Here is a 23874-nt window from a genome sequence, read left to right as displayed (position 1 = left end):
CCCCCAACGGTCACATATGTGACCGTTGGGGGCTCCCAACGACTCTATTGGGAGCCCCTTTGGTCTCCTCTTCTTATAAATAGGGGGAACCCCCCATGTATGTTGTATTGCTCTTGAGAGCTCCTCTTCAATAATAGTGATATTATTTTTCATGTGTGTAGCCTTTTTATAAGGCCCTTTGTATATCCCTTAGTGGATTTTCTCTCTTGTGCTTGTTGCATTTGTCCGTGTGGGACATAGTGAATGCTTTAGCATTCTTGGTTTCTTCCGCTTATTTCATTACATGGTATCAGAGCCATAAGATCTTCTAAAGGTAAAATCTTGTCTCTCTCTACTTCCTTTCTTTCTCACATCTTCCTTGTGTAGCAATGGAAGTCAAGATCGATCTATCATTCAAACTCAATGGAAAAAATTACATGATGTGGGCATCCGCAATGGAGAATAATCTCAAAGGCAAGAAGCTTTGGGGTTATGTAATGGGAACCGTTCCGGAACCCCAACTTAAGCTCACAAAGATGGAAGGAGATCAAGAGAAAGCACTTGAAGGCGATGCTCGTCTCAAGGCCATTGAAGATTATAATCATCAAATGGAAGATTGGGAGAGCAACCATGCAAAAATCCTTGCATGGTTTATGAATAATGTCGAACTTAAGGTATGTGCAAATATTGCAAAATTCCGCCGGGCAAATGAAGCTTGGTTTTTTATGAAGGGTATGTTTACCCAAAAGGATCTTGCAAGAGCTTATTTCTTGCAAGAAAAAGTAAGAACCACAAAACAAGGCGACATGAGCATACAAGATTACTATAGTGCTCTAAATCTTTTGTGGGATGAATTGGCTCTTTTAGAGCCTAAATGAGTATCTATGGAGGATGTGGTTCTAAGACAAAAACAAATGGAACAAGATAGATTGTTTCAATTTTTATTTGGGCTTCGTCCCGAATTTGAACAAGTGAGATCCTCACTTCTCCATAGATCCACGTTTCCTCCCTTAGAAGAAGCTATTGCCGAGATTACTCAAGAAGAGACTAGGCATAGCATGGGTAAAAGCATAGAGGAAGTTCTTGCCGTATCTAAACCCGGCAATCATGTTAAAACATACAAACCACCTCATTTTGGTAAGCAAGGGAGTGGTGGAAGAAAAATGATTATATGTCACCATTGTTATGAGCCGGGACATATTAAACCCGTTTGCCCAAAGCTAAATGGGGCATTCAAGCCAAAGGTGGCTTCCGTTGAAGAATCCACCACCAAAGAAGATGACGGCAAGAACGGGGATCTCAAAGACACTCTTGGACAAATCTCCTTGGCTCTTCAACAAATCTTAAAGGTCACTTCTTCCACCTCCGGTGCCGCCATTGCCTCATCATCACCTCCCGGTACGTACTCTTGGATTTTAGATTCCGGAGCTTCTTTTCACATGACCCCTCATGAAAATGCATTAACCAATGTGCACACCAATTCAAAAATGTCTTGTGTCTCTACGGCCGATGGAACTTTTCTCAAAATAAATGGTGTTGGAACTCTTGATTCTAAAAATGTTCAAAATTTCCTTGTTCCAAAAGTTAGAATAGTTCCAAAATTAAATCTTAACCTCTTTTCCGTTTCTCAAATAGCCGACCATGGATGTGAAATATCTTTCTCATCCCAAGGGTGCTTTGTGCAGGATCTCCGGTCCGGGAAGCGGATTGGGCAAGGCCATAGGAAGGGAGACCTTTATTTTATGGATAATTTAATGCTTCCAAATACCTCATTTTGTACTTATGTCCAAGACAAAAATATTGAAACTTGAAATAAAAGGCTTGGACATCCAAGTTACTCTAAAATGTATCTTTTTCCTTTTGGACACAAGTTTTGTAAAGAAAAAGATATCAATTGCAAAGATTGCATTTTTGGCAAAATGAAGTCTACTCCTTTTCCTATTAGATCCTTTGTGACAACAAGACCTTTTGAATTGGTGCATTCCGATGTTTGGGGGCCATCTCCGGTTCTATCTAAAGGTGGTTATTCATATTATGTTACTTTTATTGATGATTATACTAGATATGTATGGATTTATTTTCTTAACTTTAAATCGGAAGTTTTTAACTTCTTTAAAGAATTCCATGCAAAAATTCAAAATCAATTTCAAAGTCAAATATCCATTCTTAGATCCGATTCGGGTGGAGAATACTTATCAAATGATTTTCAAGCATATCTAAAACAACATGGCATTTGTCATAAAAAATCTTGCCCAAGAACTCCTCAACAAAACGGTCTAGCGGAAAGAAAACATAGGCATATTTTGGAAACCACTAGATCCTTACTCATTTCTAAAAATATTCCTAAAAATTTTTGGGCCGAAGCCGTGTTAACCTCCACCTATTTAATCAATAGGATGCCATCTTCAAAATTGAATAATATCTCTCCTTATGAAAAACTTTTTAATATGACACCCGACTACAATCGTCTTCGGATTTTTGGGTGTAAATGCTTTGTTCTTTTACATAAAAGAGATAAATTGTCACCTAAAGCAATAGAATGTGTATTTTTAGGATATGGTGAAAATAAAAAAGGCTATAGATGCTTTGATCATAAAAACAATAAGTTATTTGTCTCCAAAGATGTAACCTTTTTAGAAGATGAAAATGGATTTGACATATTGGAAAAATCAAATGAAATTGATTATATGTTTATCAATGATCTTTTAGAAGATTCAAATGATGACTCTTTGAGTCATCCGGAAATTTTAGAAAATACTCATGATTCTCATGATGATGATGTATCACCAACTAATGGTGACAATCTCCAAGTATACACTCGGCGTGAGGAAGCCCAACCTATTAGTGCTTTAGAAAAATTCTTGCGGCTTAATGAACCCCTAGAAGAAACCTCCCTTAGGCGTTCTTCTAGAGAATCAATTCCACCTAATAGGTTTGTCTCATATGAAACTCTTTCACCTAAATATAGAGCTTGTCTAATAGCCTTGCATTCTTACTATGAACCCTCCCATTATAATCAAGCAAAAAGTATACCTCATTGGGTTGAAGCAATGAAAGTTGAACTAGATGCTTTAAATAAAGCTAAAACTTGGGAAATAGTTCACCTTCCTCCAAATAAGAAAGCTATAGGATGTCGATGGGTCTACAAAGTCAAAACAAAAAGTGATGGTTCCCTAGAGCGCTATAAAGCTAGATTAGTTGCTAAGGGATACTCACAAGAATATGGCATTGATTATGAGGAGACTTTTGCTCCCGTGGCTCGCATGACAAGCGTTAGAACTTTAATTGCGGTAGCATCATCTAAGAAATGGCCTATATTCCAATTAGATGTTAAAAATGCCTTTCTTAATGGTCAGTTGAATGAAGAAGTATATATGGATCCTCCGCCGGGAATCAGTGTTAACCAAGGTCAAACCCTTCGGTTATTAAAAGCCTTATATGGTCTTAAACAAGCCCCTAAGGCTTGGTATGATAGATTTAGTGCTATCATGTTACAATTGGGATTTCGCTCATGTTATACTGACACTGCTCTTTTTGTTAAAAATGAAGGTAATAGTATCATCATCCTTCTGCTTTATGTTGATGATATGATCATCACTGGCAATGATGAAAGCGGTATTCTTAAAGTTAAAAATATGTTAAAACATAATTTTGATATGTCTGATATGGGTTTTCTCAGGTACTTTCTTGGCATAGAAGTTGCATACTCTCCTCGAGGGTATATACTGTCACAGATGAAGCTTGCTGCAGACATATGTTCCAAATCTGGGATTTCAGATGATAAAAAGGTGGAGACTCCCGAGGTTATCAATGCTAAACTACGACTGGAGGATGGAGTTCTGCTGGACGATCCTACGCCCTACAGGCAACTCATAGGCTCCCTCACCTATCTGACTATCACCAGGCCCGATATTGCTCATGCTGTGCACTCTTCAAGCCAATTTCAGCATGCTCCTACATCTGTGCATATGAGTGCTGTGCTCCGGATCATTCGATATATTAAAAATACTTTGACTAAAGGGCTATTCCTATCCTCAATCTCTTCCTTAGATTTACTAACTTATACTGATGCTGACTGGGGAGGAAACCCAAATGATCGAATCTCAACTACTGGCTTTTGTGTATTCCTAGGAGATTCGCTAATTGCTTGGAGGTGCAAGAAACAGCAGAAAGTCTCATTGTCTTCTACTGAAGCAGAATACAGGGCTATGGCAACCACTACAATGGAGCTGGTGTGGCTTCGAAGTCTTCTTCAAGATATGGGAGTCGAAATTACCGGGGCTTCGAAGCTTTGTTGCGACAACAAAAGTGCTATCTACATTGCCAGCAACCACACTTTCCATGAGAGGACGAAACATATTGAAATGGATTGTCATTATGTACGTGATGAATATCTTCGTGGGACAGTAACACTGCCATATGTCACTTCAGAATATCAACTTGCTGATTTCTTCACCAAAGCCCTGCCTGCTCCTCGCTTCTTGTTCCTCCTTGGCAAACTTTCGGTCATTCCCCCGTAAAGTTTGAGGGGGGGTGTTAAAACATATGTAATAATACCATAATACCCGATAGGGGTATTATGGTCATTTCACAAAGTACCCCATAGGGGTACTTATTTTGTTTCTCGTATTTCACTATTTTTTATTTTTCTTTTTCTTTTTATTTTTGTATTTTTTGGATACCGAAAAGGGGCCCCACAATGGAGTCGTTGGGGCCCCCAACGGTCACATATGTGACCGTTGGGGGCTCCCAACGACTCTATTGGGAGCCCCTTTGGTCTCCTCTTCTTATAAATAGGGGGAACCCCCCATGTATGTTGTATTGCTCTTGAGAGCTCCTCTTCAATAATAGTGATATTATTTTTCATGTGTGTAGCCTTTTTATAAGGCCCTTTGTATATCCCTTAGTGGATTTTCTCTCTTGTGCTTGTTGCATTTGTCCGTGTGGGACATAGTGAATGCTTTAGCATTCTTGGTTTCTTCCTCTTATTTCATTACAATATTTAGCTTTTTTAAATAGCATGAATAATTAATTTGGTTTTAAGTGTTTTTGCTTTTTTTTCAATTAGCATTTAGGTGTTTGATTTTGGTTTTTTAAATAAGGTGAATATTTAATTAGGTATTTTAGTATTTTTATTTTTAATCAACATTAAGCATGATTCTACGTGCTTAATTATAGTTAGAAACTTATAAATTTTTTTTTAAGTAGCATATGTATGTGAATGATATTTGTTTAAGACATGGTTGCCAGATTAGGAAGCAGAAGCAGAAAACGATACGAGAAGCAGAAACAAGAAGCGATGCATTTTAAAATGTATATGAAGCGGGAAGCGAGAAATAAAAAAAGATATAAGAATTGAATGGCAATCAAAATGGAACACAAGTAAAAACCCAAATAAAAGTGATTATTCTTAAATTTTATGATTTTTCCAATTTGCGTTTAGGTGTTTATGTATTTTTTTCAATCAACTTTGAACTTGATTTCATATGTTTGATTTTAGTTATAAACTTAAAATTTTAGGAGTTTCATTTTTTTAATTATTATATATAAATGTGGTTTGTTAGGATTTAGGTTTTTTTTTATAGCATGAATATTTAATTAGGTTTTATGTTATTTGTGTTTTTTTTTTCTCCTTTTCACTGTGCATTTGTGCCCACCCTAGTTTAGATTCCTGGATCTGCCACTGTGACTATGGGCCATATACACACGTGCTCATATTTGTATTCATGTACTACTTGTGAAGGTAAATAGAAAAAAACTTTCTTTAAGGAATATAATTTTAACTCTATATTTATCTTTACTTTAAAACTTGTGCAGATTCTCTTAAGGGAAGCTAAATTTTTTAAATCTCTGTAGAAACACCTGGCTGATATTCTTGTGATACCACAATATGTGTTATGACCCTTTCACTTTGACATAATCACATCCATTTGTTAATTGCTTAGCAGTTAATTTTACTGAATCAATTTCAAAGTTTTTTTTAGCAAAAAATAGATCTTACAGCATGCTTTCTCCTTCATAGTGCTTTCTTACATAATGTTTTTCGCAGATTTTCATTATTCTTAGCAGTGTGATTTGCAAAAGGTTCATTCAGTCTGAAATACTTTTGGTAATTCAATTCTCTATGTTTTCCATAGGTGTAGTGCTCTGGAGGATGAGGAGGAAAATCATCGAAGTTTGGTCAGAAGAACTACAATAGGAAATGGTCAGTCAGTGGTCATCAATAGTTTCTAGTATTTACTTAATGAGTTTGTTGACTGGAGATGATTCAATTTCCTCTATTTTGGTGTCATCTTCAAAGGACCTCCTGATTCAATTCTAGACTGGACTCGTGAGGTTGACACACCAAATCCCAATAATAATGACCAAGTTTTCTCAAGGAAGCATTGGCGTTTAATCCGGTGTCAAAATGGTAATGAGTTCTTCAAGCTTTTTGTTGCTGTCTTCACTAAACATATTAAATAGTGATCAATCTTGTTTTAGTTTATTGTAAAATAGATTTGTGTTAGTTTAGGCTTCATGAAGTAATTTAAGTTTGTGCAATATGCAGGACTTCGGATTTTTGAGGAGCTTATTGAACTTGATTATCTTGTATGTTCATAACTTGTATCTACTTGTTGAGTGTAATTTTGGCATTTGAGCTTAAACTTTTTACTTGTACAAGTGCTATATCAATGTTGAACTTGTGATTTGCAGCCGAGAAGTTGTAGTAAAGCAATGAAGGCTGTAGGTGTTGTGGAAGCAACATGCGAAGCAATATTTAAGCTTGTGATGGGCATGGATTGGAGGCGGTTTGAGTAAGCGACTTTTACTCAATTAAAGACCTTTGATGAATCCAATTGGAATAAGTTACATGTGTCAATTCTTGTGTGTACAGTAACTTAAACTTGGCCTTGATTTCACACAGATTTCATTCTAATAATTATAGATAACTTGATGTTACTCTTATGGTTATTTCATCCTAACTATAGATATCTGTACCTTTCGAAATTCCTTCTTATCCTACTTAAAATGTAATTTATAATGGTTAAAAAATGATTCTACTTTCGTATGTTAATCTTAATGCGTTGAAATGTAATTTGGGGGAGGCTATTTGCTATGTTGCTGACTTTACTATTGTACATTAGTGCAATTGTTAGAGCTGCTCTTATGGTTACTTTGTGGTTCTTTCATTCACTTTGCAAATTGTTGTTTTACACCATATTTGGATTCTTCCATTCTACAATGATCATTTTTGCTTGCATATGAAATATGCCTTTTTTTAGTTATATTTCATGCAGAGCTGGTATGCTAGTTTGAGTCCTGGAATTCAATATAAGTCAGGAAAGAAACTCGTGGGTAGAGATAGGTTGATTGGCAGCATTAATGTTGTTGGTTTTTTCTTAAACAATGACTTTTGCATAGCTATTCTTTATGATGCTGTTATCCCACTGTTGTAAAAAGTAATTTGTCAGATGTACTAAAAGGTCTTAAGAGCAAGAAAAGGAAAAACATCGAATTCTATCTTTTAAGATGTTGGAAAGAAAATAACACATCTGAATTCAAAACTAAGCAGTTCTTGATGCCTTCATATAGAATAAGATAGAACATGAATAATTAGTGAACATGATAATGATATGTAACAACTAGCAAAAAGTATGGGACCTCAACAATAGAGACAACATATTTGTCATAATAAGAACCATGCTGAACCATGTATGGAACTGTAGATAACTGAAGATAAATGGAATGTGATTGCCACATCAAGTACTGGGTTCAATAACCATGTGCAATTAGTGTTATGGTTGTACAACCCATTAAACAAAAAAGAGAAAATCATGTAGTGATCAGTTTGCAATGCCAGATTCTCTATTCAGTTTTTAATTTTCACCATTCACAACAAGAATGGTACTAAAATGAAGGATCTTCTGACTTGCCTTCCACTCCCTTCTTATAATTCAAGAGTTCAACTCTGGTCGTGCATAGTCATTGTTTTTTTTTTGACCGACTTTTGCTTCCATTTTAACTTCCAACTACCTCAAATGTATGTCATCCTTCATCACCCCAAGCTCCTTTTGTGCCCATTCATCCCATTTATCCATGTTGTTTGAGTGATGGTGTCATTGCAGCTCTTCTACTCTCTCTTTGATTTTTTTTTTCTAAAAATAAAATTATATCTATATATTTATATATGTTAACAATTTGATAATAGATGTCATTTCTAAAATTTCAAATAAAGCATATAAAATATAGGCAAGTCAAATACAAGTTATTCAAATATAAGCTTTCCAACCAATTGCTTTTGTTAGTGTTGATCATAGTGACAAAAGTTTAAAACAGCAATTTCTTAGCTGTGAATTTCTCTTGATATTTTCAAAGTTCTTTTTATTTTCTCAAGTTTTTACCAAAAAATTCTCAGAAAAATTTAAAAAATCAAATAATTCATTAAAAATTTTAAAAATCAAATAAAAGCAAACTAATTATACAATTAAATTTTACAGGAAAAAAATATGAAATCTATTTTCAATTCTAACCGGTGTTGTGAAAAGCGTTGAGGCGTAGCGAGGCACTCCACCAAAAACCGAGGCGAGGCATAAAGCGTAAGCCTCAAATTTTTTTTGAAAACTTAAAAAAAATTATAAAAAATATCTAAAAATACAAATAAATAAAGAAATGCTTTATTGATAAAATAACAACCAATAAGAAATACAAAATCTCAAATAAGTACTAAAAAATGAGATTAAAATATAAAAGTAACTAAAAACTGATTATATAATTGGAAAATATATGAGATTAACCAAAAAAAGTTAAAATATACTAAGAAACTTATTACATAACTGAAATAACTGGAAAATATATGAGATTAACCTACAAAAGTTAAAATATATGAGATTATTCTAAAAAATATGAGATTAACATATAAAAGTAGCTAAAAAAATTATTACATAACTGGAAAATATATGAGATTAACAAATAAAAGAAAAAATATACTAAGAAACCGTTTACATAACTGGAAAATATATGAGATTAACCAACAAAAGTTAAAATATATGAGATTATTCTAAAAAATATGAGATTAACATGTAAAAGTAACTAAAAAACTGATTACATAACTGGAAAATATATGAGATTAACCAACAAAAGTTAAAATATACTAAGAAACTGATTACATAACTGAAAATATATGAGATTAACGTACAAAAGTTAAAATATATGAGATTATTCTAAAAATTATGAGATTAACATGTAAAAGTAACTAAAAAACTGATTACATAACTGGAAAATATATGAGATTAACCAACAAAAGTTAAAATATATTAAGAAACTAACTACATGATTGAAATAACTTAAAAATATACGAGATTAACCAACAAAAGTTAAAATATAGTAATATACTAAAAAACTGATTACATAACTGAAATAACTGGAAAAAATATGAGATTAACCTACAAAATTCTTTTTGACTACTTCTCGGAAGTCTTGTAAAAAGAATTTTTTTTTTGCACCTCAGCCTTGCGCCTTGAGGCATAGAGGGCTGCACCTCAAGGCGAGGGGCGCCTTTTGCGCCTCAAGGTGCGTTTTTGATAACACTGATTCTAATAATAATATCTAGGAATAACATCTATCAATCATCACATCGCATTATGAATTTGAACATGACATTGTTCTATGCTCATGAACATCTATGCAATAAGACATCCATTACCAAAATCTCATATAGAATCACACATGCATTGTCTTATTGTAGATGCTTACTCACAGGCCTCACTATATGGCCTAATGTGAAATATTTATAAAGTACATGCTGGAAGTGATTAAATTCACTTTCTAACCGGATCCAACCCGTGCCCAGCCCCTCGAAAACCCTTTTCAGAGGGGCTGGCAGCCCACAGAGGGGGGGAGGGGGATCTCCGACGACACAGGGGGCGGGCCCTGTGTGCGCCCCCTCCTTATAAAAAGGCGAGAGGGGAGAGGGGATGTCTTACGAGCCTCCCCCGACCCCCCGACTCTCTCTCTCATCTCTCGTCTCTCCCCCCTGTCTCTGCTCTCTCTCCCCGCGACTCCATCTCTCATCTCTCGTCTCTCGTCTCTCTCTCATTGCCGACGCCGGCCAACGCCCCTTCACGGCAGCCACTCCCCGACGACCTCCTTTCCCTCGGCAGCTCAGGTAAACCCCCCTCTTTTCTTCCTCTTCCCCTTTCCCGTCAGGCAAGGGGCTCCGCCCCCCTTGCCTTCATCTTTTTAGCAGGCAGGGGGCTCCGCCCTCTGCCCCTTTTTATCATTCCGGCAGGGGCCATGGCCCCTGCCCTTCTCTTTCGTGTAGGGGCCGATGGCCTCTACCCTTCTCCTTAAGAAAGGAGGCAGGAGCCGAAGGCTCCTGCCTCATTTCTCGGAAACCCAGCACGGGCCAATGGCCCCTGCCCCTCTCTTGACCGACAGGGGCCTTTGGCCCCTGTCTCTTTTTTCTGTCGAGCAAAGGCTCGACAGGGGCCATTGGCCCCTGCCTCCTCTCCTGTTAAGCCGCAGGGGGGCCTTTGGCCCCTGCGCTCCCTCTCCCTACTCGTTTCCTTGGCAGGGGCTATCGGCCCCTGCCCCTCCTTTCTTTAAATTCCAGCAAGGGCCTCCTAAGGCCCTTGCCCTTTTCTTTTTGGAGACCCAGCAGGGGCTGATGGCCCCTGCCCCTCTCCAACTGACAGGGGCCTCTGGCCCCTGTCCCATTTCCTGGGCCATTTGGCCCCTGCCTTATCTTCCGAGGGCCGCAGGTGTGCATTTGGCCCCTGCGACCCCGTCTCTCTCTCGTTTTGCCTTCCGACATGCCAACAGAAGGGGGTGGGAAGCCCCCCTTCCATTCGAGGTAGGAGAAGCCGAGTCTCCTCTCTACCTTTGCTCGTTTTTATGCCTTCTAAAAGTCATATTTTTGCAGTGTTGCGCAACGGAGCCCGTTCGCGCCCCGTGAACTAAACCGACGATCACCTACGCTCGTAGACGACTTCCTCCTCGCAATACCCCAAGGTAGGAGAAGTTACACAATGACTTAAATAACTAAATCAAGCTTAAATAATTAAAGGTTGAAAGGACTTAATTACATATCTATATACATATACCTATATAAGTACGCTTTTAAATTCAAGGACGCGGTTTCGCGATCCTTGTCCTTTGCTTCCGCATTTCCTGTTTCTGTTTGCCGTCGCGCTTTGCGCCCAGGCTTTTGCTTTCGTATTTACTACTTACTGTCTTTTAATTCAAGGACGCGATTTCACGATCCTTGTCCTTTGCTTTCGCATTTCCTGTTTCTGTTGCTATCGCGCTTTGCGCCCAGGCGTTTGCTTTCGTATTTACTACTTACTGTCTTTTAATTCAAGGACGCGGTTTCGCGATCCTTGTCCTTGCTTTCGCATTTCCTGTTTCTGTTTGCCGTCGCGCTTCGCGCCCAGGCTCTTGCTTTTTTGCATTATTGTCTTTCGTTTTTGCCTTGCCATCGACTCAACGTATTCGGGAGTAATACCTATTCCACTATTTTACCCGATATTTTTTGGGAAACCCTTGATTTGGGGCAAGATCAAGTTGTTGGGTGATGGGTTCTTTTGCGAAGCCCATTCACCAAAACCAGTGTCGTGACTTGCATAGCACCCAGACACTGCGTCATCGGATGTCAGATTCGAGAAAATCACATGCCATATGTTGGCAAGTTGTGGGTCGTTTCGAAAGATTTAAAATGTTAAAATAGCTTTTTAAAACATTATATTTTTGCGAAACACACTCCCGAGGCTCCTATTAAGGACCTATATCCCTTTCCTCGTAGTGTACTCTTGAACATGCGAGGCATGTTAGTACTAGGACGATTAGATGAGATGGTCTTATGACCTCGATTAGTGCTTTGTGCATGTTGATGAACACTCATATAAAAAGAGAATGGGATCGCCTTCATAGGCAAGATGCTCGTTTTGGTCTAATGGACCAGAGCATGAAGAATGAGGCAACGACTAAGAAACCCCGTCGCGCTCAATTCAACCTGGCTTCGTTAAGAGAGAGGACGAAGAGTACCAACTCCGATGGACAGACCATTTATGGTTTTTTCGAGCAAAAGACCCATCTTCCCCAGTCATCGGAGGTTAGGGTGGACAGGGGCTACATAAGTTAGCCTAACACTTTTGCAGAAGTTGGATGCATCCCTATCAGGCCTTGGGGGCTTATTCTCTCGACCATCGTTCGTCTCCATAGGAATAAGATTCAGTCAGACAACCGAGGTATCTTAAAATACTTAACATAATGAACACTCGACTTGGTCTCGACTGTTTCGACTCACGTGCCATGTATGTACCCGCATGGCCGGTTAACAAGTTATAACTAAATTGAGCATGCTCACCTTTCAGTTTGTTGCACTTAGTTTGTTTCTCCAGTTTATTTACTTAATTTGCTCGTTACTGCCTGCTGCATAAATTATTTATGCCTAATTTAGTTCTTTCTGTTTTTGTGCTCACCTACTAGTTTTTCGAAAAACTAACCCATTTCATGGGTACAGGTGACGAATAGGTGCATCAGGCGATGGCGCGACTGCGAGATGATTTAAGGATCCATTGTTTCTGCTCGTAGTTCTTCTCCTGAACATTTTGGTTTTTGATACGGTTTTCCCTAAAGGAAATCCAAATTTTGTACAAACCTGACACTCTCTTTAAATAGAAGAAATAGTTTCCTAAGTATTATTGCAGATCGTCCATGGTAAATCTTTGTTCTCTCGCTAACGTGCCCAAGGTTGTCAAACTTGTCCTTTTTCTTTTAAAGAAATCGTTTCCGTTGATTTTAAAAATAAACCCTGTAAAGAAAAGAAATTTTTCAACTATTTCAAGGAAATTATAAAGTTCGAAATTTTGGGGCGTTACACTAGGGACAATCTCCCAAGTTCCACATTCATGCAAGGCTTCCATCTCCTCATTCATGGCATCAATGCACTTGATTGACATGTATGCATCAGACAAACTGACAGGAATTGTCAGATCCGTAGAGAAGTTATAACTGACCCATCTCTCAATAGGATGTCGAATTCTTCTAGTTCGTCTGGGCTGCACATCAATTGACTGATCATTATTCTTGTTTCATCGTACATAGACAATTCCTTGAAATTTTGCGGCATCTGAAGTAGACATGCTAGGAACCTGCACATTTCTCAATTCTTCCATCTGAGGTTCAATGACGGTCTCACTCAGTTCAACAGATGACGTGTGACGCGGGGAAGCATCATACGTCTCTATCTGGTTAAGCAACTCAGTGGCAAGCCACGACTGATACCACTCAACGGCCTCGTTGTGTCCATCTACACTTCCTGAGTCCTGAATAATGGTTTCATCAAACACAACAATTCGTGAGACTCTGATGCAGTGAGTGATAGGGTCATAGCATCAATACCCTTTGTATTGGTCAGCATATCCCACAAACTTACACACACATGCCTTGTCCTGAAACTTATTTCGTTGAGAGCTATCAATATGGACGTAACATATACAACTATTGTAACAGCCCAAAATTTCTTAACTTGACAAGTAAAATTTTCTGAGGAAATTCCCTGAAAGTTTGAATTCTGTTGTTCTGAAAACCCTTAAAAAAATATCTTTCTATTTTGGAAATCAAGTTTTGCAAATCCCAGGCACGTTAGCTCGACAATCCAAACATGACCACGATGAAAGACAACAGACAACTGAAAAGAGTATTAAATTCTTAATAAAAAGTCACTGTACAAGGAAAATCAACAGGAGGGCCAACCCCCAGTGAAAACAAAAACCCAAAACTCAAAACCCTGCAACGACAACCAGAAGTCTGGAAAGAAAAGTATAGTTTCGAGCCACGTCGCATGCACCATTGACTGCTTGTCACCGCTACTTGTCACCTGCCCATAAAATGGGCCAGTCTCGCGAAAAACTAGTAGGAGTGCAAAAAGAACAAGAACAACTAGCAGGTAAAGCAACTAAGTATACCATAACAACAACAATGAGAAAAGATATACTGCACAGGGAACTCACCAGTATGCTAGCACGTAATACCACAAGTATGCAAAAACAACAGCTGAAGGGTGAGCATGCTTAATTTAGTTATCACTTGTTAACCGGCCATGCAGATACGTACATGGCACACGAGCCAAAACAATCGAGACCAAACTGAGGGTTTATTATGCTATGTATTTTAAGATACCTCGGTTGACTGACTGAATCCTATCCTAAGGGGACGACCGATGGTCGAGAGTGCAAGCTCCCAAAGGCCCAGCATGGATGCATCCAACTTCTGCAAAAGTATTAGGCTATCTAGTGCAACCCCTTTCCTCTAACCTCCGATGACCGGGGAAGCCGAGTCTTTTGCCCGTAAATAGCCATTAATGGCCTGTCCATCGGAGTTGGTACTCTTCGTCCTCTCTCTTGGCAAAGCTAGGTCGAATCGAGCGCGACAGGGGTTTCTTAACCGCCGCCTCATTCTTCATGCTTTGATCCATTAGACCCAAACGAGCATCTTGCCTGTGAAGGCACCTGAGACCCTTTAGGTGTATTTTAAATCAGTATTATTGTACGATCGAGGTCTAATCTGCTTCGTAGTACTCATTGCACCGTGCCAACCATATTAGCGCTGCAATACTACCAAAAACCAAATGTTTGCCCAAGACTCAGGAAACAGCAGCCCTTCGTGCAACGAGGCTCTTGTCTCGAGTTAGGAAAACCAGTATCTCATTTCGTAACTCACTGCAGAGTTCGAACGTTGATACTTGCGCTCTTACGCTAGGCTAAGCTCTGCTGTCGAACCTTGCCAATCTACGGCAGGGTTGAGACTACGACATTAAAAAGAAGAGTGACATATATATATATATATATGTATGAAATAGCAGAAGCAACAACAAATAAAATCAACAGGGACCAGGATCGCGAAACCGCGTCCTGGAAGTAGAAGACAAGAAAGAAAAGTGCAAAAAGAGAAGCCTTGGCACATATAGAGCGACGACAACAAAAAGTAAAGTGCAGAAAGGAAACAGGACCAGGATCGCGAAACCGCGTCCTGGAAGTAAGACAATAAAGAAAGGTACACTAAAAGGAAAGCCTTGGCACATATAGCACGACGACAATGGAAAGTAAAGTGCAGGAAAATAAAGTATATGAAAGGTAAAGTGCAGGAAAAGACGTACATATATACTATATGTAAATGTTTTGATTTATTAGTTAAGTCCTTTGTTTTTAGCAGTTCATTGTTCCTGTTCCTTTTTATGCAAATCCCTACCTAGAAGAGCTGCGAGGGTCTATACGCTTGTGAGCGTAAGTGATCACAGTCTCGGGCTGCGTAGCACAAGAAGGCTCCGTGGTGCAACCTGCAATGCTAAAAAGGTTAATGTGCCCTTATACCACGAGGAACGGGTCCGATAAGACCTGAAGTGGTACCAAACCCTAAATACTAGGGTAGGCAGGGAGCTCAGCTCCCTGCACAAGAGGGACAAAGGCAGCAAGGCAGGGGGAGGGAGCAGAGGCTCCCTGCCAAACCCACCTCCACAGGAAACAGGGCAGGGGGGCGCAACCTCCTGTTGGAAACGAAACAGGAAGAAAGCAGGGGCTTCACCCCCTGCTGAGAAGCCGAAGGAGGCAGGGGAGCTTCGCCCCCTGCCGGCAAAATACGGGAGGCAGGGGGCAGAACCCCCTGTCGGGAAGCAATAGAAGAGCAGGGGGAGCTTCGCCCCTGCTGGAAAGCACAAGGCAAGGGGGCAAAGCCCCCTGCCGAGGAACACAGGAAGGCAAGGCCCTCACCCCTTGCCAGAAAATGCAAGGTAAGGGGGGGGGGGGGGGAAGCTCCCTGCCGAGAAACATAAGAAGGCAGGGGCTCGCCCCTTGCTGGAAAACACAAGGCAGGGCGCTCACCCCCTGCCGAAAAGCACAAGGCAGGGGGTAAAACCCCCTGTCGGAAAACACAAGAAGGCAGGGGGCTCGCCCCCTGCCGGAAAACACAAGGCAGGGGGGCTCACCCCCTGCCGGAAAACATGAGAATACCCCTGTCGGAAAACACAAGAAGGCAGGGGGCTCGCCCCCTGCCGGAAAACACAAGGTAGGGGGGCGAAAGCCCCTGCCGAAAAACACCAGGAGGTAGGGAGCTCGTCCCCTGCCGGAAAACACAAGGTAGGGGGGCGAAACTCCCCTGCCAAAAACCACCAGCCCCTCCTGCTTAGGCCACAGGCGGAGGGGTTCACTCCCCCCTCTCTTGCAGGCAAACAGGAAGACGAGGGAGAGGGGGACTCACCTGGAAGTCGCCGGCGGAGGCAGATGGCGCCGGACGGAGGCAAATTGCTGGTGTCGGCGACAACGGGTGGCAGCGACGGCGAGAAGGAGAGGAAGCCGGAGAAAGAGGGAAATCAGGGGAGTCGAGAGGGGGGGGGGGGGGGGGGAAGGGGCGTCGGGGAGAGGAGAGGTGACAGGGAGGGGAAAGCATTCGATGCTTCCCCCCTCCCCCCCTGCTCCATTTATAAGCAGCAAAGGGGGCGGGCGCCGCTCGGTAAGCCCTTACGACCTATCGATAGCCCTCCTCTTTACAGGGCTCGGATCCGGGTCAGATCCGGATCTGACCCGGGTCCAAAATTTAAATTTTTTTCTGGGTTTTACATCCAAACACTCGCAATTTATTATAATCGGGTTGAATCCCGAAAAGAGCAAAATAAGGGGATTGGTTCTCTAGCAATGTCATGGGTAGTCAATTTATGATATACACAGTTCAGTGGAAGGCCTCAGTCCACAAACTCGCGGGAACGTGAGAGTCATGCAACATACTCAAGGCACTTTCCACAATGTGCTGATGTTTTCTTTCCGCCACACCATTTTGTTGTGGTGTATGTGGGCAAGATATACGATGACTTATTCCATTATCTTGGAGAAATTCAGTAAATTCCTTTGATAGATACTCACCTCCTCCATCACATTGAAAATGCTGAATCTTAGACGAGAATTGATTACAGACTAAAGCGAAAAATGAACAAAAGAGTTTGAACACTTCAGATTTATGTTTCATAAAATAAATCCAAGTATATCTGGAGTAACTATCAATAAAGGTTGCGTAATAGCGACTACCAGATAAAGAAGATTGTGGGGCAGGACCCCAAACATCAGAATACACAATTTCAAAAGGTACTGAAGCTCTTTGATTTATTGAATTTAAAGGAAGAACATGACTCTTGCATAGTTGACAACTAGAACAAAGTGAAGTATCAGACTCAACACCCGGACTAGACTCTGGAACAAGTCTACTCGACACAAGTTTCTTAATGAAGGAACCATTACAATGACCCAAACGACGATGCCAAATCTTTGTCTTATTACACTGAGATAAACTAAAACAATCTTTGGACGACACTGGCTGGACTGACTGAATGACAGATGAATTTAATGAAGCACCACGAACAAAAGAAGAAGGAAGTTCCTTGAGGATATACATGTTTCCTTGTCGTTCTCCTTCAACGAACGTCTTCTTCATGAGAAGATACTTGACACATACAGAAGAAGAAGTGAATTCAACGGAAGAATTAATATCATCAACAAGTTTAGAAACAGAGACAATGTTCTTGACAATACTTGGAGAATGATAGACATTGGACAAATTTAGAGAAGAATTAGGGAGTAAAAGGTTAACATTTCCAGTATGAGATATATAGTGAAGAGTACCATCTCCAGCTTTAATATGAATTTTTCCACGATAAGGAACATGTTTTAAAATCTTACCGACATCACCTGTCACATGTGCTGCAGCCTCAGAATCAATGTACCAGGTTTCTTGCTTATTCTGCTTGAAGATTAAACTTGAAGGAGCAGATATCAGAAGATTCTTCACATTATCCTTTTCATCATCCTTTGAGTCTTCTCCTATTCTTCCTTTCTGAGAGGATCCTGCACCATTGAATTTTCCCTTGTTCTGTGGATTGTACCAACAGTTAGCTTTGATGTGCCTCCTTTTGTTGCATTGAAAACATGTCAGTATGTTTCTGAAGCTCTGATTCCCTGGGCAAGAATTAGGTGACACGTTGGGCGTGGGCAACAATCCTCGTCCTCGACTATTCCTTCCCTATCCACGTCCACCTCGAAAGCCTCCACGTCCTCGTCCTGTCATCATCCCTGTAACCAATACATCATGGTGGCTGGAGTGCATCTCTTCTCTTCGAATGGTAACTTCATACTGTAATAACTTCGTGCGAAGATCCTCAAAACTTGGTAAAGAAGGAAGGCATAGGAGGAATGTGACCAGCATATGATAATAAGATCCAAGACCATTTAGTGCCTGTTGAACTTTTTCTTTGTGAGGAATTTCACAACTCACCATAGCTAGTTGATCAGTGATGGTCTTGACTTTGTTCATGTACTCTGTAACTGACAAGTTTTCCTTCTTTAAGAGCTGAAATTCTTTCTTCAAATGTAGAATCTGGCCTCTGAAATCTGTGAATAGGTTTTCGCCAACCTCTGCCATAGCTCCATAGCGAAGCATTCATCGGAAATGCCCACTAATACCTCTTGAGAAAGAGTAGAGGTAATATATGCCACAACCGCCTGATCCTTTCTCCTCCATACTGTGAATTCTGGATTACGAACCAATTTGTTGGAAACCTCCTCTTTATCATCTCTCTCCTCTTGCAAAACAAACTCTGGTGGTGTAGGGACAGATCCATCAAGATATCCAGAGAGATCCAAACTCCTAATAAAAGGCAATATTTGCCTCTTCCAAGTTAAGTAATTCGAGTTGGTGAGTTTATCGAAAATAAGTTGACCAAGGAAGCTAGATGGAAGAGAAGGAGAATCCATGAAAGGAATAAGGATAAATGGAATTGAAGAGAAGAACGAGAAATATATTAGCAAGACAGTCCCACAAGTTAGTGAAACAATCGGAGTTCACACCCTTTTTTTTTAAAATACGGGCCACTATTTCTCTAATACCTTTAGTGGACTGCACGATTTGTACTGGTCAGAATCTCGACAGATCTATCGCTGACTCCAAAAATATAACATCAGGTCTGACGAAAATTAGGTATACGAGTTTGAAAATCATGAAGTTCTGTAAGATGACTATTCACGTCAGAACTGATGTTAATGCGAGACAAAGTTTGCACCAATTAGATCTGATGCACCAATCAAATCTGGAATCAACGATGAAGGTGGGTAAAAAAAGATTTTTTTTTTTGCAATAGGAAGAGAAGAGAAACAGATCTGGAACGAAATCAGATCTGAAAACCCAAAGATTGAATTGAAATAAAGAATCGATAAGAAGAGAAGCAAATCCAAAAAAAAAAAAAACAGAAGGAAGAATCGAAATTAAAAGTCAGTTTTGAAGGAAGGAGTGTTGATGGAGGAAACAGAGAGAGGCGATAGAGAAAACAAAAGATTTTTTTTTTGTGGTTTTACTAACCTGGAACAGAGGACGAATCTCTCGAGACACTTTATGGAATCGGATTCACGCCCTTGAGCTGAAGTCAGATGCGATCCCGCTCTGATACCATGAAAGAATGTATCCACCGACGTTGGGTTGATGCTAAGTTGGGAGAAGACGCCTGAGAGAGAGAGAGAGAGAGAGAGAGAGAGAGAGAGAGAGAGAGAGAGAGAGAGAGGCTGCATCAACGAGTGGTACGATCCTCAACACACAGGATCCTTTCTCCTCCATACTGTGAATTCTGGATTACGAACCAATTTGTTGGAAACCTCCTCTTTATCATCTCTCTCCTCTTGCAAAACAAACTCTGGTGGTGTAGGGACAGATCCATCAAGATATCCAGAGAGATCCAAACTCCTAATAAAAGGCAATATTTGCCTCTTCCAAGTTAAGTAATTCGAGTTGGTGAGTTTATCGAAAATAAGTTGACCAAGGAAGCTAGATGGAAGAGAAGGAGAATCCATGAAAGGAATAAGGATAAATGGAATTGAAGAGAAGAACGAGAAATATATTAGCAAGACAGTCCCACAAGTTAGTGAAACAATCGGAGTTCACACCCTTTTTTTTTAAAATACGGGCCACTATTTCTCTAATACCTTTAGTGGACTGCACGATTTGTACTGGTCAGAATCTCGACAGATCTATCGCTGACTCCAAAAATATAACATCAGGTCTGACGAAAATTAGGTATACGAGTTTGAAAATCATGAAGTTCTGTAAGATGACTATTCACGTCAGAACTGATGTTAATGCGAGACAAAGTTTGCACCAATTAGATCTGATGCACCAATCAAATCTGGAATCAACGATGAAGGTGGGTAAAAAAAGATTTTTTTTTTTGCAATAGGAAGAGAAGAGAAACAGATCTGGAACGAAATCAGATCTGAAAACCCAAAGATTGAATTGAAATAAAGAATCGATAAGAAGAGAAGCAAATCCAAAAAAAAAAAAAACAGAAGGAAGAATCGAAATTAAAAGTCAGTTTTGAAGGAAGGAGTGTTGATGGAGGAAACAGAGAGAGGCGATAGAGAAAACAAAAGATTTTTTTTTTGTGGTTTTACTAACCTGGAACAGAGGACGAATCTCTCGAGACACTTTATGGAATCGGATTCACGCCCTTGAGCTGAAGTCAGATGCGATCCCGCTCTGATACCATGAAAGAATGTATCCACCGACGTTGGGTTGATGCTAAGTTGGGAGAAGACGCCTGAGAGAGAGAGAGAGAGAGAGAGAGAGAGAGAGAGAGAGGCTGCATCAACGAGTGGTACGATCCTCAACACACAGGATCCTTTCTCCTCCATACTGTGAATTCTGGATTACGAACCAATTTGTTGGAAACCTCCTCTTTATCATCTCTCTCCTCTTGCAAAACAAACTCTGGTGGTGTAGGGACAGATCCATCAAGATATCCAGAGAGATCCAAACTCCTAATAAAAGGCAATATTTGCCTCTTCCAAGTTAAGTAATTCGAGTTGGTGAGTTTATCGAAAATAAGTTGACCAAGGAAGCTAGATGGAAGAGAAGGAGAATCCATGAAAGGAATAAGGATAAATGGAATTGAAGAGAAGAACGAGAAATATATTAGCAAGACAGTCCCACAAGTTAGTGAAACAATCGGAGTTCACACCCTTTTTTTTTAAAATACGGGCCACTATTTCTCTAATACCTTTAGTGGACTGCACGATTTGTACTGGTCAGAATCTCGACAGATCTATCGCTGACTCCAAAAATATAACATCAGGTCTGACGAAAATTAGGTATACGAGTTTGAAAATCATGAAGTTCTGTAAGATGACTATTCACGTCAGAACTGATGTTAATGCGAGACAAAGTTTGCACCAATTAGATCTGATGCACCAATCAAATCTGGAATCAACGATGAAGGTGGGTAAAAAAAGATTTTTTTTTTTGCAATAGGAAGAGAAGAGAAACAGATCTGGAACGAAATCAGATCTGAAAACCCAAAGATTGAATTGAAATAAAGAATCGATAAGAAGAGAAGCAAATCCAAAAAAAAAAAAAACAAAAGGAAGAATCGAAATTAAAAGTCAGTTTTGAAGGAAGGAGTGTTGATGGAGAAAACAGAGAGAGGCGATAGAGAAAACAAAAGATTTTTTTTTTGTGGTTTTACTAACCTGGAACAGAGGACGAATCTCTCGAGACACTTTATGGAATCGGATTCACGCCCTTGAGCTGAAGTCAGATGCGATCCCGCTCTGATACCATGAAAGAATGTATCCACCGACGTTGGGTTGATGCTAAGTTGGGAGAAGACGCCTGAGAGAGAGAGAGAGAGAGAGAGAGAGAGAGAGAGAGAGAGAGAGAGAGAGAGGCTGCATCAACGAGTGGTACGATCCTCAACACACAGGATCCTTTCTCCTCCATACTGTGAATTCTGGATTACGAACCAATTTGTTGGAAACCTCCTCTTTATCATCTCTCTCCTCTTGCAAAACAAACTCTGGTGGTGTAGGGACAGATCCATCAAGATATCCAGAGAGATCCAAACTCCTAATAAAAGGCAATATTTGCCTCTTCCAAGTTAAGTAATTCGAGTTGGTGAGTTTATCGAAAATAAGTTGACCAAGGAAGCTAGATGGAAGAGAAGGAGAATCCATGAAAGGAATAAGGATAAATGGAATTGAAGAGAAGAACGAGAAATATATTAGCAAGACAGTCCCACAAGTTAGTGAAACAATCGGAGTTCACACCCTTTTTTTTTAAAATACGGGCCACTATTTCTCTAATACCTTTAGTGGACTGCACGATTTGTACTGGTCAGAATCTCGACAGATCTATCGCTGACTCCAAAAATATAACATCAGGTCTGACGAAAATTAGGTATACGAGTTTGAAAATCATGAAGTTCTGTAAGATGACTATTCACGTCAGAACTGATGTTAATGCGAGACAAAGTTTGCACCAATTAGATCTGATGCACCAATCAAATCTGGAATCAACGATGAAGGTGGGTAAAAAAAGATTTTTTTTTTTGCAATAGGAAGAGAAGAGAAACAGATCTGGAACGAAATCAGATCTGAAAACCCAAAGATTGAATTGAAATAAAGAATCGATAAGAAGAGAAGCAAATCCAAAAAAAAAAAAAACAGAAGGAAGAATCGAAATTAAAAGTCAGTTTTGAAGGAAGGAGTGTTGATGGAGGAAACAGAGAGAGGCGATAGAGAAAACAAAAGATTTTTTTTTTGTGGTTTTACTAACCTGGAACAGAGGACGAATCTCTCGAGACACTTTATGGAATCGGATTCACGCCCTTGAGCTGAAGTCAGATGCGATCCCGCTCTGATACCATGAAAGAATGTATCCACCGACGTTGGGTTGATGCTAAGTTGGGAGAAGACGCCTGAGAGAGAGAGAGAGAGAGAGAGAGAGAGAGAGAGAGAGAGAGAGAGAGAGAGAGAGAGAGAGAGGCTGCATCAACGAGTGGTACGATCCTCAACACACAGGATCGTTCCCTATATGTTATATTTATATTGAAAATAGTTTGGGTCTGAATATTACATTTTGTTATATTAGATCCAGACCCAATACAAACAATTCAATGACTTTGAGATAAATACATGGGTTTCGAGTCCAGACCCAAACCTGTAATGGGTACAATGATCCAGTCAGTCTTAATAGTTGGCACTGTAACGCCCCAAAATTTAACCTAAATTTTGAAGATTTTTTTTATTATTATAACAGTGGAAACCTTCACTTTATTCGGTTAAGCGTTTCAGGCACATCACAGGAATCATCAAAGCAATAACATTCATTCTATTTCTAATAAAAGTGGAATCAGAGTTAAATGACAATATTAGCAAAAACCAAAATCTATCCTTAAATCACCCGGGAACACAATAAACCAAACATTTTGATCAACACCCCATCCCGCAACCACTCTAGATATTCTACTCCTCACCTGAAAAATGGTAAATTAATTGAAATTAGACTACAACCAGTCTAAGTAGAAAAATACCATGATTTTGCAGGTATATCATGTGACAAGTATGCAATACATGTGAATAGTATGATATTGAGCATAGAAGGTGAAAGTAAATAACATGAACTAAATTACTGCAATAACAAATTTTAAGTATCTAACTAACATATGTGAACAATAGTAGGCTCAAATCAAACTCACAGGTATACCAAATTTATTTCATGCTAATTTAAATAACCACATGCTAAAAGTAACTAATAACAGGTTACCGTGCAAAACCGTCGACCCCTTGTTCAACTGATGTACACAAGACGTTTTTATTTAATGTTTTTCTTGAATTATCTTGCGGGTACACACGGGCCAAGACAACCGTAACAGAAGAGAACATTTGGGGGTTCATTATGCATCGGTATTTTATTAACCCGAACGTTCTAACTGAAACTGAAATCCTAAGGGAGCGGTTGAATAACAGAGATAACCTCTCCAATGCCCAAATAAACAGGATGCATCCCTAACTTTTACAGAAGAATATGGAGCTACCACCTAGGACAACATTG

At 39.8% G+C, this 23874-nt stretch overlaps 1 protein-coding gene across 1 annotated transcript in view; it reads left to right on the top strand.

The window, feature by feature from the left end:
* The window catches only part of LOC149822518 (protein ENHANCED DISEASE RESISTANCE 2-like), a 173510-nt gene that overhangs the window by 55558 nt on the left and 94078 nt on the right, over positions 1–23874 (top strand). The window contains exons 7-10 of the mRNA XM_089981603.1: positions 6117–6184; positions 6281–6391; positions 6530–6570; positions 6676–6776. Coding sequence (XP_089837729.1) covers positions 6117–6184; positions 6281–6391; positions 6530–6570; positions 6676–6776 — 321 coding nt within the window. The remainder of the gene's footprint in view (positions 1–6116; positions 6185–6280; positions 6392–6529; positions 6571–6675; positions 6777–23874) is intronic.

This window comes from Nuphar pumila, chromosome 11 (assembly GCF_984573655.1).
Source record: "Nuphar pumila chromosome 11, dmNupPumi1.hap1.1, whole genome shotgun sequence".
NCBI classification, from domain to species: Eukaryota; Viridiplantae; Streptophyta; class Magnoliopsida; order Nymphaeales; family Nymphaeaceae; genus Nuphar; species Nuphar pumila.
This window is presented reverse-complemented; position numbering and strand designations above follow the sequence as displayed.